Here is a 13,947-nt window from a genome sequence, read left to right on the forward strand (position 1 = left end):
TGTTCAGCATAAAGCCAACCTTCAGTGGCAACCTTTTCAGAACAAAATACCCCTTCCCACTGGTCTAATGACTGAACCGAGGTCTCAGTTAAGACATTTCTCCCTTGAGACCTTGTGGACCAGAGGACGACAATCCTGACTCTGTACTATTCTGGACAGAAGGCTCTCACTGATGCTGGATTTATTTATGCCGTCTTTCTTTTCATTCTGTCTCCCGATATGATGAGATGTGTGTATGTCTTTATCCCATCTCGTACTAACGTGCTTTAGGGTTCCATCCATCCATCCATCCATCCATCCATCCATCCATCCATCCATTTTCTTTACACCCTTGTCCCTTAGTGGGGTCGGGAGGGTTGCTGGTGCCTATCTCCAGCTAACATTCTGGGCGAGAGGCGGGGTTCACTTATATATTTATATGGCAAATTGGGTTTAAAATATAAACTGTACGCAGCAAGATGGCTGGTTCAGATGGCAATTAGTTGATGATTTACTACATTGAAAATCTGTAAAAAAAAAAAAATAAAAAAAGAACATAAGCTTTTTTGTTTAATAAATTATCACCTCTGAAAAGAATGCTCAGTTGAGCTTTTTCAGGAGCTTTTATAAATGCTACCTTTTTTGTATGCAGTGTGGGCACAAAGGCGCAAGCACAGAAAAATCTAATTAGCTCAGCAAACAGTAATCAGGAATCCTCGTGGAAAAACAATGAAATAAAATGGCATCCCACAAGCTTTGCACTGTGGCAACTGTTCAGCAAAACTTGATCTTTTTTCCTAACCTGCTCAGTTTTTATTATTAGTCGACACCTCCAACTGAATGAGAAACAACTTTTGTGGATACAAGGGAAAATCTTAGAGTGAGCAGAGTTAATTAAAATAGGCAGGTAGGATTTTAGACATTTTGTGGAATCACAATGAGACCAATGGGCAACATACATACCTGTAGCAACCCTGTATGACTAAGTTTAGATATTTAGATCCAGTTGTGAGTCTCAAAATAATGATAAACTTGAGAATAGATTGCTTAACTTTTATTGTTTTGATTGTACATTTTTGCAGGTCCCTTGTATTCAGCAACATAACAAAATGGTGAATGTAACTGCTAGTAGGAAAGTGGAGTTGTAGTTACTATGAAGTCCTTGGTACAATTTATTTACATTACAGTGTATGAAAAGAAAAAGAAAAGTATTTCTGTCACTCTGTCAAAGTCCAGCCTTCAATGTTGCATAAGGTCTCAACATAATTGATGTCATTTAATTAGCTAAAGCCATTGTTAATTATACCATTACTGTTAATGAAACTGGAGCAACATTCCTTTACAGTGTGAGGAGTAAGGTAAGACAGAAGACGGTAGTTTCATGTTGAGGCTACTTAGAGGGTGTGTGGTGAACTTAGTCTTTTTAAAAAAGCAGGAATTTAGCTAGGCTGTTAAATTACCAAATAATAATGAACACTTAAATTGTCTTGTTTATGAGATTGCATCCGAATCCTATGAGATGTGACCCTGTAATGATGATTGCGCTTATGAGTGGGTATGCCATGAGCGTGCATATGTAAGTGCTGTTACATCATTCTCTGTTGTAACTTGGCCTTGTTTTTTTTTAGCTTCAAGCTCTTAGACCTGGCCTGTCTCTAGGGAATCTCCCTCTAGGCACTGATGTAAGGCTAAACTATGTCTGCCCGGTTAGCTAAGTGTACAAAATGGCTTTGTTCAGGAGAAAAGCTACTTCGACACCCCCGCTTTCACACTACTTCACTGCATGTGGACAGTCTGCCCAAGGAGTACGACCGTAAGGTTCATGCTGTAGATTTGCAGAAATTATAAAACTTGATCTTCTAAGCTGTATTGTATGCAGAGTATTTATTCCATTAGGTCATCAGGTGGTGTTGTGCAATTTTATCTTTTGTTTGCTACTTTATCAGCACGTGTATAAAACTACAATGTTCTACTCATTTGTAAAATACTTATTACCCAAAAATCGTAATAATTTCGACTTTAACAATTAATATAAACCCTCATTAATTCTACCTTCAAGTGATGTTTTTTTCCTTGTTTCTGGTCCTGAACTCGCATCACTCAAAAGCATGTTAAACATTTCTTTTTCAAATTAAAAAATGAAATTGGAGCACACACAACACTGTGCATGAATTACCTGTTATGGTCATTTGCCTGCTTAAGATATAAAATCAGCAGAAACTGTATATATTCGTACAGTCAAATAAAAATGTTAATATCATAAAAAGTTTAAATATTTTTTTGCTGCTCCTTTCAGAAAGTGAAACTTGTATTCAAAATCCATTCAAGAATTTATAGGCCGCTTTGTGTTGGTTTAGTCCATAAAATTGTATTGAGGTTCGCAGTTGCAACAGGACAAACTGTGGACGACTTCAAGGGACATTAATATTTCTGAAAGAAATGGGTTTTTGGTTTGGTTTTACATTGGTATAATAACCCAAACATGGTCATGGCCTGGCAGGAGCTGTGAAAGCAGATCGTCCTCCAAATTGCTCTCAACTTTGTCATTATTGTCCCTCTGAATGTCCTGAGGGCAGGCGATCGGAGCGGAGGAGAGAAGAGAGCGTGTTGTAGGCATTCCTCACAATAGGGGCACATTCAATAGAAGCTGCATTTCCAATGCTCTCTTTTAGAAATGTCAAACACCCACATAAGCTTTGCAGTCCCTACCCCCCACTAATACACACACACACACGCACATATTCTACTCTAAAGACACAGGCTTCACCGGGATCTCAGAATTATCTTCCTACACACACTATTTCCTTCTTTCTCGGTGTAAGAGTTCTCTGAGGAGGCACAACAATGGTAGGATACGTGCTCTAGTTTTTATCTCATAAAAAATTACTATCATCGCTTCATCCTTGCCGTTTCATCTCTCACCACTGCTTTCTTAGTCCTAAACTCATTTAAAGCAGCTTCTTAAGGGGTTATAGAGTGATGTTTCAGTTATTATATTTCTAACTGATGCTCGTATTACCTGAACCAGCATTATACTAGGTTTAAAACGGAGTCAAAGAATTGGTGCATTCTCCTCAGTAAAAAAAACAAAACATCTCTAATGGCGAAGTCATCCATCCAAACAGTCTGAACAGAGACCCCCAAACCCCCCCCCCAGCTCAATCCTCAAGCACTTCCAGGAGTCCCCACTGGGTCTCCATCCCAGCTTTGAGATGACATGTTTCCAATCTCTTTTGGTTCTTTCAAAAGCCCACTCGTCAGGGAAATTATTGTTGATCTGTCAATCAGTATCACACCTCTACATCATAAGGACTGTAGAAAATTAGGTGTTACTTGTGTCCCACAAAAATATTCATGCACACATTAAAGCCTCATGCACCGATCTCTGCACGGATTCTCATGCCTTTCTTTGGTTCCCTCTTTCTTTTCTCTTGCCCAGATGTGGCCAACGGCACCAAAGGCTACAGGCCTCCTCCCAGGACCAAAGAGGTTGTCATCAACGGCCAGACAGTCAAGTTGAAGTATTGCTTCACGTGCAAAATCTTCAGACCACCACGTGCCTCCCACTGCAGCCTCTGCGACAATTGTGTGGGTGAGTTATGGCGTTTTCTAAGTTTTAATTGGAAATTTGAGTCCTGCATGCTTTTAGCTTGTAAGTGCATGTTCTCCGGAAGTGGGATTTGTATCGCACTTCCGAAGAAAAGTCAGGAAATTAATCTTCTCCACTTGGAGCATAAACATTAAACATAAAAGTTCAATGAAAGGTTCTCTTTAAAAAAATTAAATGTGGAAAGAAACCAAACAAATGTATAAAAACACAAAATTTCATTTGTTTTTTTTTGTTTTTTTTACATGGAAATGAAGGTCACTGTTTATGCAGTAAAAATATTCTCTTGCTCTTTAGTTTCTCCTTCATATTCAACAATTCATGTTAGAAATTTATTGGAAGTATTCAATAGTTTTAGTGGACAATTTGTTTCTATGTGGTGTCTGGTTGATTTAGTTAGCTTATTCTCTAAATAAAATCATTTGAAAACTTTTTGTGTTGACGGTTATCTTTATTTGATATTCAGCAGTTTTTGATTGGATACTTTCGCTAAGTTTACCAAAAAAAAAATATTTTATTTCATATGGGAATACAGTATGTTGATTTAGACCACTGTGATTTCACATTGATTTTGTAAAGATTGTGTTTGTTACTGAAAACACAAGTCGAGCTAAATATCTGGAATGTGATGCAGACCTGCTGAGAAAAGGGCATCAATTGAAAACGTGTTTACTGAAACTATACTCAGTTCATCCCTCCATTGAATGGAAAAACGGTCTTCAGAAAAAAAAGAAAATTCAAAGATTTTCTTCTGTTTTTTTTTTTTTTTAATAAAACACTATACAAAAGATGTGTTAAAAGAAACTGTTATCAGGAGCCTCATTGGTCAGGGCTTCCCACTAGAGTCAGCTCTGTATTTCATTGTCTGTTTCCCTGTTGAAGCAGTTAGGCAACATTTGAGTCAAAGATGAAGAGCCTATAAAAGAAAACAATGGAAAGATGGTAATCAGACAGTTTGTGCACACTGGCAGAAAGGAAAGAAGGAAGGAAGATTTCATGAAGATGGAAGAACAGCTGACAGGCAATGTATATTCTTACATAAAGTTGTATTTTATGAATATTGTAAGCAGATGATTCATGTCTAACAAAAAGAACCAATGAGACTCAGCTGTTCTGTTTTTGTTTTTGTTTTTTTTTAAAGATGAGACAGAGCAGGAGGTTTGCACCCATGCATGCGCTGAGACTCCGAAAATTGATTTCTGAAATGACATTGACAAAGATCTGCATTGTTACAGTTGTACACTGCTTTGTTTAAACACAAATTTCAGTTTCCATACATCCATTATCTACACACACTTATCCCTGCAGCGTCGCCAGGGGGGCTGGAGCTCATCTCTAGCAGCCATTACGCGAGAGGTGAGGTACACATCTTGGACAGGTTGCCATGCCATTGCAGATTTTGGTTTGTGAATTGAAATAAATGCAAGACGCAAACATGATATCGCACCGATTCACAAGGACTGCCCTCTAAAGACACTTGCACACAAAAAAACATACAATTTATATACACAGTCAATTAAATCCAAACTTATATAAAGATTCAGATTCAACTTAAACTGTATTCCAATATTCACTCCTTGTTATTTAATAAAGCAGTCAAGTGTAATTTATTTAAATTGGTTAAAACTTTTTTGTCTAAGGAAATCGGGCTGGTTGCATCGAGCCACTGAATTTGCATCATTCACTCCTCCTGGGTGAGCATATGGTGGGGTGTCTCTTGCATTGTGTCGCTGACTTTGCAGCGATTCCTCACAGCAAACATCGGAAAGGAAAACTCCTCTTTAACAGGAAGAAACCTTCAGCAGAAGCTGGAGGGAAACAAAGCAGGAGAGTCTGCCACAGATTTAGATTTAGATTATTTAGGTTGAGTGACACGACAACCTCTGAAAATAACTTTTTAATCTATTTATAGGGAAAGCATTCCAGGCTGGTCTCAAATATGTCTTCTCTTAACTCTGAGATGATCATTAACCTTAGTTTTAAAAAGTAATTATAAAACATGAATATAAACACAGATTTAAAAGAAATGACTGGAACCCTGTGTGTGTGCGTGCGTGTAATAATTGTCTTATTTATGATAACTGGAATAATGAATGAAAAAGATGACTGTTGTGTCGATTTAAAAGCCGGGGGAAAATGTCAAAATTTCTGGTGGTAAATTTACTACATTTCCTGAAGCTCAACAGAATCACCATTACAACTTTTAAAAATGTTTGAGAGGGACAAGATTAATAACAGAAATAGCAAAAACAACAGTAGGTTGTAATCTGCTGGCCTTTGGGCAGAACTGAATTTAAATGGACTGTAATGGGTTTATAAGCATGAGTTCAGAATCCCTGCAGAAAACTGTTCCCAGTAAACACATTCCATCTCTGAAGTCAGAGCTACAAGTCTTAGCTCTGCCAGCCAAAGACAAATAACGCATATAAACAAAAACCAGACATGCAGCTGCCTTCTCAGGGCTAAATCTGAAAACTATTTTTAGACCATTTTGGAAATCCTGGACAGCACATCCGCTGGGTTGAGAAGAATAAAGAGAGATCCGGCTTGTTGTTAAAAGATCTGAGTTTCTGTGGCCAATTTCTCACCAGTGATTTTCAGACTTTCTGACCTGATGATGCAGATTTTTAACAGATTCTGGTGTGTTTTCTGGAACTACAAAATACATCTTTGTGAAGATCTCTGAAGATTACATTAAGGGTGAATGAACGTTTTCAGAAGAAAACTTTATACAACTGCAAAGCTCTGTGATCTAACTTAAACTGCAGTTCAACCCTACCATGTCTTATAAACGTTTATTAGGATACTGAGTGAAATAGTACTGATGCAGTAAATCACAAGTCACAAGTGTTAAAATACTTGTTTTAAAAGTAAAATGTGTCTTTTTAGTTAAAAAGGCAGTAAATATTCTAACTCAGGAGCTAGAATATTTTTTTTTTATGTTTTTTTTTTTTATAAATTGCAATTTTAAAAATACTTATATATATAGGTCACGTGTCTGTAAATGATTATCGTTAAGAACAAGCCCGGTGATATTTCTTCTAAAAATTAAAGAGTTTTCTTGTTCCAACAACAAAGTAAGGAATCTGTTTCTAAGTTTTCCTGCTTGTGGTGTTGTAAAAGCCAGAGGGATAACATGCTGTTAAATAAGTAAGAAGCCAAAATGGATATCCTCACCCCAGTGGCTGTCCAGGATAATAACATGGAAAATTCATTGCCTTTTTATTAAGGTTCTTCTATCCCTTTGGGTGTGATTGAAGAAGGTTATGGCATGCACAGAATTATGACATACTATTGCCTGTGTGGTTTAAACTGGCAGCTATCTGTGTTTATAAGTCTGGATGAACGCTGCTGCTTGTCTGAGTTAACAGACGGTTGGAATTGAATAATTGATTTTAATGGTAATTTTATTGCTCTTTTGATGTGCTTCAGTTTGAGGACATGCATAGCTGCAATAAGCCCTTTGGGGGGTTTGTGTAGTTATGTAAGCAGAAAATAAATGCATCAAAAGAATTCTGGTAAATAAATATGAATATATTACATTATTACGAAGCCATTTAGAGGCATCGGTTCCCTTTTAAAACCATATATTGCTACAGAGTAGTTTCAACATTCTTTATTAGGTGTGTTTTTTTTCTCTTTACCAACTATGATATAATGTTAACATAAAATGTTTACGGTTTCCAGAGAAAGTAGGAGAAGAATCTGTCAATAAAAGCTTCACTTTCTCATCTAGTTGCATTGGTCACTTCATCATAAAAGTTCTGACAGACTGTGGCAATTAGCTTCAACTAGTTGTAGTTTCCTTTCTCATGGGCCAGAGGCTCCAGCTCCAAACGTGTTTCAGCCAGGCATTGATCAGCGGAGACAAAAGCAGGTCATTTCACCTCACTAAGCTAATAATGGATCTAATTAATTAGTTAAGTAGCTACCGCTGAGCACGGCACGTAGTCTGCACTCGGAGATTAGACTGCGTTACTCGTGGGGATTAAATAACAACACCAAATACTTCTCCCTCAGAGAAATCAGTGAAATAAGAGTAATGAAATGGCTTAATGATTAAATAAAACACTGCTGATCTATGAAACACTACAAAAAACATCTTTTCAGCTCAGTGGAATATTTTTAAACACTTTCTACCTGGTTTGTTTTCATCTCTCATGTGATCAAATTTTCACAGATTGACGTACCAAGACTACCACTTCATTTAAGTTGTGAAGGCATTTGATTAACCATCTTGATTGTTTCACGGTGGTGACTTTTCTGTCCCGTGGTAGCCTCACCAGTCGGCTTTTATTTGGTAGATTAAAAAATAATAATAATCCAGTGTTGGCATCTGTAATTTTTTTATACATTTTTCTTTTTATTTTCACAAATATTCAGATTTATTCTACAGATATTCAGATCAACTTGTTAATCTTAAACTTTTCATATGTCTATCTCTCAGCCAGGATGGGGCCATCCCTTTCTCCAATCAGTAAAGCTTAATTTGCAGTGAGGCTTTGGCTTACACAAATTCTTAGCAAGGGTTATATAATCATCTATAATCTTGTTTTTTCTCTTCTTTTTTTTTTAAGCTGAAACTTCAGTGTCTTCATTGTGTAACTTCAATAACTTCCTGATCTCCCTCTCTGTGTCCTTGCAGAGCGTTTCGACCACCACTGTCCCTGGGTGGGAAACTGTGTGGGAAGGAGGAACTACCGTTTCTTCTACATGTTCATCCTCTCCCTCTCCTTCCTCACCATCTTCATCTTCGCCTTTGTCATCACACACATCATTTTAAGTAAGTAGCTCACTGGCACAGTGCAGACACGCACTCTCCTCCTGACTGAGCTCTCGGTGTATTTCAAGCCAGCAGGTTGTAAGTGGGCGGTGTGAAAAGCTGCAGAGTTCTGGCTCGTTACCGGCCTTCCAGCTGGGAGCAGCCGGTGGACGGCTCAGTGCGTCGTCCTTTTTGGTTTTCTGGTTTCGAATCATACTTTATGGTGTAAACCTGATCTGAGGATGGGGACAAAAAGGGCAAAAAAAATAAATGATAAACTCTGGAGAGCAATTACTGAGATAGAACTTATAGATTTGTATTTTTCATACTCCCACTGGATCCCATGAGTCACAGCTCAGTCCTACATTTGTTATATGTAGTCGTGATAAAACCTACCTAGATTATCCACAACTCATGGGTAGTGGAGTATTAGTTGATGTTTAAATGGCGCTTAACTTTTGGAGTTTTTTTGTTGTTTTCTGTATAAAATTGACATTAAACTGTCTCATTTTGTGAAAAGTTGAGTTCAGCTGAAGTAGGCTAAAATATGTCAAAAAGCCACGACATTGCCTAAATCCAGATTTATTCAAGAATGCAATAGAAACAAAGTCATTACCTCTGTCAGACTGGAAGGAGTTTAAAAGTCCTTTAAAAAGATTTGGGACTTCGGCAAACCACACAGCAAGACATGATGCATAAAAGGTGAAAACTTGGAACAGTAATAAACTTTTCTAGATTCTGGAAATATTAAAACACAGATAATAGACTATTATATGTTGCAATAGAGAAGACTATTTTATCAAACACTTCATTAGTGTCTTTCTCTGAAGTGTGTTCTTACTGGAGCAGGTTCTGCGCTCTGAATACCTTCCTTAAATCTGAGCAGAAAGTTTGGACAAGAGAAAATGGAGGGATTCAGTAGGAAGGAGACCTTTTGTGGTCTATCAAGTTCACACATAGCTGCCACAGTCGTGCAACTGAACAAGAGCCTGCCTGCTATTTACACCATCGATCGATCGGCTCTCGGTTTCCTCAAGTTTTGGGTGATCGGCTGATTCTTGCATCTAAAAACAATCTTATCTACCTGTGCAAAGGTGTGAATGTCAGCCACTGTCCTCTTTTGCTCCACCATGAGGGAGGGCTGACTGACAGATCTCGCTTCAGGCAACTTGCTATAGAACTATGAATCCTGCTATCTAGATGTTTTTCAATAAAATAAGACTGGAACAATGAAGGTGTATTGTGACCTTTATAACACCTGACAGTGTCAGTTCTATAAAAAAAAAAAAAAAAACTAAAAAAAAACCCGATCAAAATCGTAAAACGATGGAGAATATGAGAAAAAGAACGTGATGGAGACAATCAAACCCTGGTGTGCTGGTCGTCTGAAGGTTTGGGTCTGTTTTACTGCTCCGGACAACTTGCTGTAGAACTATAAATCCTGCTCTCTAGCAGAAAATCCTGCTGGACTGTGTCCAGACATCAGTTCATAGATTTAAGGTCAAGTACTGCTGGATTATGCAGCAGAACAATGATCAAGTTTGCATCTGAATGACTCTGGGGGAAAAAAACAAAACAATTAAAAGTCAAAGCCTGGACTTAAATCTAATTAAGTAGTAATTGTTCATGCTTGAGCACCATTCAGTGTGGTTCAGTAAGAAGAATGTGTTAAAATAAAGTGAGGCAAAAGACTAACTGGCATAATTCTGTGTTTACTCAGGTTATTTTTGTCTCATAAAAAAAAATTTGATCTGAAACATGCAAGAGTGGGTTTTTCTCACTCTTGCATGTTATTTTCACTCTTGCAAATAGAAGAAAATAGATAGAAAAATAGAAGAAAATTGTTTCTTCTATTTTTTTTTTTAAAAAGAAGAAACTTTTAGGGGGGGAAATACTTACTGCTTCACAATACTATAAGTGAGCACTGCATCCAGATCTTTCGCACATACTCCAGAAAAGCAACTGCATTAAATGTCTAACAGAAAGTGATTTTCTGTGTTCACAGGTTCATATCAAAAAGGATTCCTCACTGCACTTAAAGAAAGTCCTGCAAGATATCCTTTTGCCAAACTCTGCACAGTGTGAGCTGATGAATATCTGCTTTATAAGAGGGATTTCTTTGACGTCGTCTGATGATTGCCTTATTACTGCTAATTCTAACACTTTTGGAAAAAAAGGTTTTTCTGCTGTTTCATAGATAAACCAAGCAGCATAGAAAATTCTAATCCACTGGAAAAAGACCAGTAGAATGTTGTTTTGCACTAACTGCAAAGAATCTAAAGAAAATGACTGATAGGATATATTTTTTAATTATTGACAGTATTTTGCAGCAGCTTATTTTCAGGTTTGAATATGGACATCAAACTGTATGCAAAGTTATACCGCTGAACATTTTAATTCATTTTGCCAATGCCAGAAATAATTGGCTTTGCAGCTTCCACAGAATAAACATAATGGCTGTAGTATGATTAAGTTATCTTAAATTACATTATGACTTTAAACCCAGTCAATCCCACAATCTGTCATAATCGGTAGATATCAGTCTGATACACAAATTGTTGACCCTTTGAACAATCTGACATATTTACAGAGAAATGTAATGTACAGAGAAAAACCTGATCAGCCAATCAGAAGAAGACTTGTGGCAAACAGAGCAGTGCTTTGTTAAACAACCAATAATAGATTATTTTCCCCTAAAATAATTTTAGATTCAAACTTCAAAGTTTAAAAATATCTATAAAGACTGGAAACAAAGTCCTGTCTTCACATTACTACATATTCTGTTTGCTTGATAGTCAGCAACAATTTTCTTTAAAAGCTATAATAGATTTTATTCTAAAACATCCTGAATTAAATTTATCTTATTAGGTCTATTTTGGACAATGCTACATACATGTTGATATTTTCACTAGGATAAAATGTATGTTTTTTGGGTTTTTTTTTCTTGTTTAACTTTGTTTCCATTTTAGTACCTACTACATTTATGGCAGCCATATGTAGCTTTGTCTACACCTTCATCATCTTTCTGATATATTTCCAGTTACTCTAAATCAAATTGAAATTATTTTTGCTTTTCTATTAACGTTATGCTGTTGTACTGAATGTTTAAACGTATAAATATCCCCTTTCTCTGTGCTTGAGTGAGAACTTTTTTTCTGGCAGAGAGTTTGCTATCCTGATGATGTCCTGCCAAAGGAAAGATGACTGTTGATAGTATCAGTGCAATTATTTGTACCAATAAATTAGTGATGAGCTTTGACTTTGCTTACAGGGAAGATATTGATGGGTGGGAAATGAACACAAAAAAAAACAAGGTTAAAGATTGAGTTTTGGATGATTTTAAAGTACAGACTCCATGTCTGTGAGTAACGACCTCAGGCACTTCTCCGAGACAATAAATTATGAAGTAGTACGATCTGAATCTTTATGTCTTTTTAGAATAAAATACACTCTTACAGAGACTACCCAAAGATGTCGTACATGTCCTAAGGGGTCTTTGACATTGAGTTCTGTTAATGTGAAATGATTTTCTCCAAGTGTTTATGTATTGTGGGCTCTCAAGTGAGCACATGAAATGAGTTGCGCTCTACAGCTAGAGCCAAATGAACTGCTAACTGGGAAGTGTTGGCAAGTGGGCAGCCCTCAGGCTGTAGGTCAGTATACTCTCTGTTACAGCTGCATTTTTATAGTCCATCTTGGCTACCAAATGGGTCTGTTATGTACTGGTCTATGAGCTTTTAACATTGTCGTCTGTAGTGTTGTTGAAAATGATTCCTTAACCTTGATGGTGTCACTGTGCTGGAGGTGGTGGTGTGTTTTTTCTCTGTCTGGTCCATAGTGGGCCTCTCAGGCTTCCATACCTACCTGATCAGCTCCAATCAGACCACAAACGAAGATGTGAGTATGAACGTTGAATGAGTTTTACAAAAGTATTTATTCAAGGTGATTTGTGATCGATCACTAATCAACATGTTTTGCTCTTTAGGTTTATGTTTTTGGATTAATTAAATAATATAAAATTTAAATAAAATAAACAGGACTCAAAATAAAAAATGTTGTTTTTTTTTCTAAATCAAAGTAGGATATTTGGAATTGTGTTCAGAATTATGTTTTTTTAATTTTTTTTTATATTAATGCGGGCAGATTGAAAACCTTTAAATGGCTGGATGTACCCAGATCTGTTCTAACAAATAAAAATAAATGAGTACTCCCAAAAGAATAAATAGAATATATTAATAATTGATGATGTTTCTGGTGTCAACCCCTGGTTACAACAGGGTTCCACTGCTATTGTAGGTGCCAGAGTGTGAAAGGTTTGGGAACCACTTATTTAAAGCGTAAAAACTCATGTTTTATGCAAAAGTCCTTCTCAAAATGTATCCTTAGCTTGTGTTTATTTACTTGACATGGGTAACCTTGCCGTAAGATGGGCTCCACGAGGAATATAGTTTGTTGGTTCTCACTCCTAACATGTGCACACAGCTTGAGCTCTGGATTCTTTTCAACTCGGAGCAGAGAAAATGTTATCGCAGCTTGGTGCAGTCCACTCTGCTCGCCACTGCAAGTTGTTAATAATGTCAAGGGCACTTACTTGAACTCTGTATGTGCCACCAACACTTTCAGTATCAACACAAGTGCATCACATGTTCTGTTTGGACATGCCTGGTTGTTTAAGATGTGCCATCTCTTCCAGATAAAAGGGTCGTGGTCTTCCAAAAGAGGGAAGGACAACTACAACCCTTACAGCTCCGGTAATATATTCACCAACTGCTGTGTGGCGCTTTGTGGACCCTTGCCACCAAGGTATGACGAGTGTGTGTGTGTGTGTGTATGTTTTTTTTCTCTTATGAGTTAGTTTGCACGTTTCCAGATGCCCACATTATAACTTGTTCAGCATATACATGGTTGTCACCCGTCATATAAACTGAGCCAATCTATTTCACAACCCCACTGTGAAAGTGTCATTTAAAGGTCTCACTTAAGAGATGTCCTGGATTTTGAGATCCTTGTCGGTCTTATTTCATGTTTTTTTTTTCCTCTTTTTACTGAAATAATTAACTCCTTTTTTCCCTTCATTGTAATTTTTAGTTTTCTCCAGAGGCCAACTTTGAAACGGTCCGTTAAGACTCTGTTTGATGTGAGGAACTTCTTTGAAATGAGCCTCCCGGCAGCCTTTTTCTAAACTTAGCAAAGACGACACAGGAAGAGTGTAAACAATTTCAGGCCTATTCTAACCACATCCCAGATCAAAGCTTTTCAGACATGTTGGATTTCATCCGTTTTCTGGTCATTTACGAGCCAGCTGTCACAGCTATGTTTTCCTCGCCATGTGACTTTAAGCGCCGCTGATATCCTCACAGCTTCAGTAGTTTGAACAACCGTTCACATTTCTTTGAAGCTGTGGTTCTTGGTGGCCTTTCCCCGATTACTCTGAGCACTAACTGAACAGATACCTGGAAGTGAGTGTCTTTTCTGGCTGCTGTTTGTTCCCTTTATTAGAAAGAAATGAGACTCAAAAGATGTAAAAGAAATAACTTGAGTTTTGATTCTCTGCATTTTTATGCTCCTAAAGAGCATAGACAATAATTTTACAACTTTT

At 37.2% G+C, this 13,947-nt stretch overlaps 1 protein-coding gene across 4 annotated transcripts in view; it reads left to right on the top strand.

The window, feature by feature from the left end:
* LOC103458587 (palmitoyltransferase ZDHHC14-like) overlaps positions 1–13,947 on the top strand; it is a 45,526-nt gene that overhangs the window by 23,066 nt on the left and 8,513 nt on the right. For all 4 annotated transcript variants that reach the window (XM_017302591.2, XM_008399504.3, XM_008399503.3 and 1 more), the window contains exons 4-8: positions 3,419–3,571; positions 8,232–8,369; positions 10,354–10,402; positions 12,143–12,245; positions 13,042–13,151. In XM_017302591.2, coding sequence (XP_017158080.1) covers positions 3,419–3,571; positions 8,232–8,369; positions 10,354–10,402; positions 12,143–12,245; positions 13,042–13,151 — 553 coding nt within the window. The remainder of the gene's footprint in view (positions 1–3,418; positions 3,572–8,231; positions 8,370–10,353; positions 10,403–12,142; positions 12,246–13,041; positions 13,152–13,947) is intronic.

This window comes from Poecilia reticulata, chromosome 22 (assembly GCF_904066995.2).
Source record: "Poecilia reticulata chromosome 22, P_reticulata-male-v2, whole genome shotgun sequence".
In the NCBI taxonomy this organism is placed as follows: domain Eukaryota; kingdom Metazoa; phylum Chordata; class Actinopteri; order Cyprinodontiformes; family Poeciliidae; genus Poecilia; species Poecilia reticulata.